Below are 7,005 nucleotides of genomic sequence, written 5' to 3'. Positions count from 1 at the left end.
TGGGAGATTAAGTTAGAGTTACGGGAAATGGGGACAAATCTGACCTCAGCGCTGAGCTGGAGATGGACCTGTAACTGTTTCCAAGAAACAGTGAACAAACAGTTTTTAGTCATGATAATGCTGTGGCTCAAGGATTGGTACTGATGGTCTGTTGGCTCCACCACTTTGGTCCACACTTAAATATCTCAGCTAGTATCAGATGGATTGTGCTTTTGCACGGATATTCATGGCCCCTAGACAATAAATCCTACTGATCATGGTGATCCATTGACTTTTCCTTCAGTGTCAATAGTAGGCAAGAGTTTCACTTTTCATCTTCTGAGTTTTGGCACAAAAAAAATACAAAAAGAAATATGATATGAAAATGACATATCCAACTGACTTCCATTTAGTGCCACCACAAGGTTGGTCATGTTCAGTGAAATATCCCAATAATTATTTGATGCATTGCCAAGAAATGTGTGGCACATAATCATGGCATCCAGAGGACGAATCTTAATGACTTTGGAGAACCTGTAACTTTTCACCTGATGCCATCATCACTTATCTACCCGATGGACTGGCACCAAATTGTCCAAATTTTGTCCAGACATTCATGGTCTGCAGGTGTTGATCCTCTTGACTTTTCCTGTGGTGCCACATGAGACTGACGTGTACGTCAAAGAGTGAAACTCTAAAGCTATATGAATGATGCCATGAAATGTACATAATGAATTGTTTTAACATTGGTGATCCATTAATTTGTCCAATAATTTGGTTTATAGCCAAAATGCCTGGAAAAGTAATGACATTCTGTATTCACTGCTAATTACAAGATATTATAAGATAAGATATTAGCATGCTAACATGCTAAACTAAAATGGTGAAGATGATAAGCATAATACCTGCTAAACATCAGCATCGTTAGCATCATCATTATGAGCATGTTAGCATGCTGACATTAGCATTAAGCCTAACGCATGTCTGCGTCTAAGTACAGCTTCACACATGGCTGCAGACTTAGTCTGGTTTCATACTTCCCTCCTTTAACAGATGAGTTAATGGTGAAGTGCTGATGATTTGCTGAGTGATTTAAATTGACATTAGTTCCAGGGCAAAAGGCTAATGAACACAAGCCAGGAATATTTCACAACACGGGTCAGTAGTATTTTTTTTACTAAGCCAGAGGAACTGCTAATTCTCCAACAAGATTAAAAGTGTTTGATGATATAAAGTGGATATAGAACTTTTTTTTTAAACTAACATTCACCTTGAACACAGACAGCTTTATTAAAATGCACCACATTCTCTGTCTGTGAGAACAAAATCACACTAAACCATTTTTCCTCACTGATCACAACAGCATTAAACGCTTAAACTCAATGCATGCACAGATAATTATATTACACTGTTTTTAACTTCAGTTACAACATTTCTTACACAGAAACTGTTGCACACTTTCACAACACTTTAGAGCTAAAGAGGCAAAGAGTAAACTGCCAGGCTGGAAATAATGAGACTGGGCACCTACCACATGAGAGTCGATACATTTCCTTATTTTATCAATCAAACCTTTTACAGGATGGTATCTGAGATGGCAGATGAGTCAATACTGAATACACACATCCATTTCTGTAAAGGCCAAACCATGATGGATTTTCTTCAATTTAGCATATCAGGGTCTGCATTAATCTTCTGTGGTTAAAGATGAGTTATCTCACATCAGAGGTGATTTATGGGACCTCAGCTATTTGTATAATCAGTCTTGGGTTACTTAAGAAGATTCTGGCTCATCCCGGATCAGATCATAGTCCCACTCTTTATACACTAAACATCTAACTAGACTGAGAGCAAAAGTCTCTTAACCATTTCTCCAGGGTACTGTCTGCCCAAATGATTCCTTAAGTTAGACTATGTGTGTGGTTTACAAAGAAGCTCTTTTCAGTGTGCTCCCTGAGCCACTGAGAACTGTGATTTCAAACAGAAGTTGTTAGATAATAGAGCAGAATAATAGATAAGAAGAGCAAAAATAAATCCAAAATATATCTCCAGTCAAATTTGCTCTCCCCATTATGCAATCAGAATAAATCACATCCACATATGAGATGTTTCCTCCGAAGCCATTCAATTTCTTCTTCTAGTCAGGCTTTCCTTTGATTCACAGCACACACCAGGGTTAGAGAAGAGACATTTATTTTCCAGCGTTGCCACAGTAACCTCAGCAGAGAACTTCCTCCGCCGTCTCCACACGGCAATTCAGTCCATGCTGCCCGGCACAGCTCAGCAGCAGACACAGATGATACTTGTTTTGATTCATTTCAGCAGAATCCTTCGCTGAAAGAGCAGCCGCCTTTTATCTGCCAACGTTATTACATGTCGGGCCAGTCACACAGGTGTTTGGACACAGGAGTCACATTAGACAGATATTCACCCTTGTGTTTTTTATTCCTGTTCCAAATCACTTTGCACCACCGATAGAAACCACGGCTGAGTCACCTAGAAATTATGTTTATACCATATACTACTAATTTGCAACAGCAAAGAAACAGATAAGACTTTTTTTTTTAATGAATGTATCTGCCTAGTTGCAGAATGTTGATATGTAATGTTCATACATTCACTGACAATTTATTTCAATGTCCTGCAATATTGATTCTTACAATACAGCATCCATTCATAGCAGCTAAAGAATGGTTAAACTTTGTTATGGCTGTATTTAAGGAAAGTTAGCCACTGTGGTCTCTGTTAAACATTAAACAAGAGAAAGTCAAAACCTAGTATATGGCTGGAGGCGTTGTAGGACATTTGCATTCTGCTGAGTGCCGGTTTCAGCTCTTCATCTGTTTGCTTCTACTCTCTTTCTGCTCACATATACAGTATTTTAATACAGTGAAGGTTCCAATAAAGCTGTTCTCATTTACATGTTTTCCTGTTTCCGTTGTCAGAAAACGGAACAAGTATGAAATAGTGACTGAAATGCAGCCTATTAAGACTACATGTTAAAACTATACCTGTGTGCTTCACTCTTCAAAGGGACAGTTTATTAAATATGGACTCCATATCTAATTTTTTAAAACCACTTTAAGCACTTACATTTACTGGACTGTAAGGTCCCTTTGCTTGAGCTTTTTTTATTCTATCAAGGCTTTTATTTTGTTTAAGGAAAGGGAGGGGCAATCAATATGTTTTCATTATTATTATTATATTTTTTTCCTTGACTATAAATCTCTGTCATTATTATTAATGCTTGTACAGACCAATGTTATCCAGCAGTCACTTTCAAACTATTTCCAGTCGAAGATTTTATAATGGTAACATCATCTGACAAAATCCTCAAACACATATAGTGTTGACCCTTTAGATGCAGGTGCTTATAAACAATTTTTTCTTTCAGGAACTTGCTCTTTCTTCAAGTTGTTATTGAATTATCGTTAGTTGAGTTATTAGTAACATCAAAGGCCAATCTACATGAGCTTGCCCATACTCCATATGTGAGGTATATTTTCATATCCATATTTATAGAGTTTATGTTACACATGGAAATTGTGCCTTTAATCTGATTTTCAAGTAATTATACTAAAGAATTTCTGATGTAAATAAACCTTTTACAGTGTTAAAGGACAGAACAGACTTAGATTTAGATACAATGTCCATGTATTAAACGTCCTCTCCAACAATTTGAGAGTTGTATAAGGTCCTAATAATGTTACAAGAACCTTCTACTGACATTTAAACATCACACTAAACAGGACTAATTAATTACACTGTTTGGACTCAACTGAATTTTATACCAGAATTAACAAGTAGTCACATATCTCTCCTGACAGGGAATGATTCGGCGATGTACCATCTTCCTCAGCTTTACAAGACGCATAAATAAAGTGATACCTCAGTGCAATGCTGGAAGGATAAATAATGCTTTGGTACGGAGCCATTTGGAAGCAAAACAACGGAGCAGGGAGGGGGTTGAGGGTGCCTGAGCGCCGGGCTAAGTCTCCTGCACTGATCAGCGCTGCATGATGCAGACAACAGAGGAGAAAGAGGAGGAGGAGGAGAGGAAGGAGGAGCGAGCGAGGGGAACAGACTGGCTGAGGCTCGCAGCTCTCAGTCTCTCTTCAGTGCTTCGCAAAGCAGCTTCTCTCTGCTTTTCCTCTCTCTCTCTCTCACACACACACAGACACACACACACACACACAGACACACACAAGCTTTCCTACTCTTTCTGCCTGAGCTGACAAGAGCAAACGCGGCAGCAGAGGGGCTCACTCGCTCCAACTCCTCCCGCACCATGCTGCCCTGGAGAAGGAATAAGTTTGTTCTGGTGGAGGATGAAGCCAAGAGTAAACCCAAGAGCCTGGGGACCGGGCTGACCTACCACTCCATCCTCTCCTCGCTGCTGCGCTCCTGTCCTGACTTGCTGCCCGACTGTCCCTTCGACTGGGTGGGCAGTATCTTCCACACCAAACGGCAAAAGGTGGAACTGAACAAAGAGGAGCCTGTTTACAACGTACGCTACCTGGGGAGTGTGGTCACCATCACGGCTAAGGGAGACGGCTGCACCCAGGAGGCAGTTGCCAAGATCTGGGCGAGGAGCAACTACGGGGAGCAGAGTGTCAAGATGAGGTTAACAGTGGGGCCGCAAGGCATCCGGATGAGCACCGACAAATCTGGGAAAAAGAAACCCATTCATCTTTACTCTCTGAACAGAATCACCTACTGCACCGCTGACCCGTGCCGGCCCAAGATCCTGGCCTGGATCTACAGGCACCAAGTCAAGAACATGGCAGTGGTGCTTCGGTGTCACGCTGTTCTGGTTAGCAAGTCGGAGAAGGCCCAGGCCATCGCCCACAGCCTCTACCAGAATGCCACCTCCGCCTTCAGCGAGTTCAAGCGGCTGAAGCGTCAGAGCGATTTCCGGCACTGCCAGCAGCAGCTGCTGGGTGAGGAAGCGGTGCCCCTGATGCCACTGAGAAGGCTGCTGAATGGGCAGTGCCACTACAGACCGCCTGCTGACAACCCCGGGAGCGCTACCCGCCTCTGCTCCATCACAGAGGAAGAAGAGGAGGAGGAGGAGGCGGAGGAGGAAGAGCACAGCAAAGACAAGAAGCAGGAGGTAGAGGAATCAGAGGAGGATGTAGAGGAGCAGCAGGAGACACAGAAGGTTTTAACAACAAACACAGACCCAACTCAGTTATTATCAGAGTTGGATATTGGGGATATTGCCAGACTGGAGCAGTGCCAGATCAACTTTGTCAGTGACAGCAGCAATAACACGTTTACGTTTATAACCTCTCTGGTGTGACGAGAACGTGGTTTAGAGAACACCACAGTAACACATTCCTCTCTCTTTGCCCTTCACCAGTACCCCACTCAGGCTCCCTCCTGCCCCGTCCATGTAATGTGAAGTGTTAACCAGAAACTTCTCCCTCTACCAGGCGGTAGAGAAAAGGCAGACGGTCGTTCTGTGGGAGTAACTTCCGATTCTTTGCCAGATGGCTCAGATGCTGGTTTGACTGTAGCAGTTTGGGGAACTGTTTACAACGAGGGCTGGTGATGCACAGACTAACGATAGCACAATGACGAACGAGGACAGTGGTTTCAGGAAACAGGAGCGCGCTGGCGCTGAGATCACTGACACGCAGGTCACATATTGATCACAGCACCAAGCAGGATGTGTTTATTAGTCCTCTTCTCTCTTATTTTTGTGAGTATGATCAATGCCGTGTTTGCCAGCAGGGACATTTTTTCGGATCGACTTGTTAATATTTTTTCAGGGAGGTTCTTTGTAAATTTGTGTAATTTTTCTAATATGACAATCCTCACTGATGTTGTTCACAGACTGACCTTTCTGAGCGCTCACAATCGCAGGACGAAGTTTATTACGGTTTCACTAATGATCACAGCCGACTAATGAATAAGGCGATAATTTAGGAAGCAAGCCATTGAGTCGACGTGTTTATTGCTGCCATTTGTCACAGTCCTTATCATTTATGCATGACATGTCAGCAGTAACCTTTCTGTGCGGAGCTTTTGTCTTTTTTTTTTTTTTTTTTCATGTGACATCTTTGATCCTTCGGCTTTAAAAATGAACACTGTGATAAATGTGTGACCAGGGACACAACACACAACTGTTCACGCAGCGACGTCTTGTTTGTGTCATGCATTTCCTCTGATTTAGATCTATTGCAGTGTCACCTGGTTTGCCAAAAAAACAAAAACAAAAAAAACAAGAAAAAACAACTCAGATCTCAATTTGCCATCACCACGCTCTTTTTAGCCATGTTTTGCTAATGCAGTTTTTCCACATGAGCCCTTGCAAAAATGCAGATGGACCCTTACAAATTTAACACAAACTGTTTTGAATATGACTTTAGCTAATTTCCTGTTGATAATATCTGTGCTACCGTCTAACGATGCATTGTGATTATTATTATTATGATGAGATGAAGCTATTTATTTTCCAAACACAATGAATAAAACTTACCCTCACTTGGCTTTCCTTCTTGAGTCTCGGAGGGAGGGTGTTTCTAGATATTATCAAAGACGTTATTCAAATGAATCCAACAACTCTGCATTCCTCCAGTGTGCATTTGCATGTTTGTGATGTCTAACCTGCACTTCAAAGTAAAAAACACAACATATTTATACAAGCATAATCTGCTTCCTGAGCTGTTAAACTGTATTTTTAAAAAAAGGAAAAAGGAAAAACACAACGTCAACTTTAAACTGCCAGTTAGTCCCATTAGATGTTAATGTGATACATTTCTGCAGGCCTTGTACTGGCCTCCCAGGCCTTTACCCTGAGGGGGGGGGGGGGGGCAATTAATCAGCGAATTGAATTGTTCGGGAACATAAAGCACCTGCCTCTGCAGGACGGCTGTCAGGCTCTGACAGGACCGAGTGATCCAAAACGGGGACCAGGAAGTTGACTCACCCATCAACCATTTTACTGCCAACATCAGCCATTTCAGTGACGACTGAGCCTTTATGCTGTTTTACTGGAATAACGCAACATCAGCGAGTGAA

General features: G+C 42.0%; 1 protein-coding gene across 1 annotated transcript; it reads left to right on the top strand.

The window, feature by feature from the left end:
• The first annotated feature begins 278 nt into the window (after positions 1-278).
• On the top strand, positions 279-6,468 carry fam43b (family with sequence similarity 43 member B). Its single transcript, XM_071477273.1, has one exon. It carries the CDS (start codon positions 4,268-4,270, stop codon positions 5,279-5,281), a length of 1,014 nt encoding a protein of 337 aa, XP_071333374.1. The 5' UTR covers positions 279-4,267; the 3' UTR covers positions 5,282-6,468.
• Positions 6,469-7,005: the final 537 nt, after the last annotated feature.

The sequence above is a fragment of the Trachinotus anak genome, unplaced genomic scaffold, assembly GCF_046630095.1.
Source record: "Trachinotus anak isolate AG129_WGS33_773 ecotype Australia unplaced genomic scaffold, CSIRO_AGI_Tana_v1 ptg000004l, whole genome shotgun sequence".
Lineage (NCBI taxonomy): Eukaryota > Metazoa > Chordata > Actinopteri > Carangiformes > Carangidae > Trachinotus > Trachinotus anak.
Note: the sequence above shows the minus strand (reverse complement) of the source record. Positions and strands in the feature narration are given on the sequence as shown.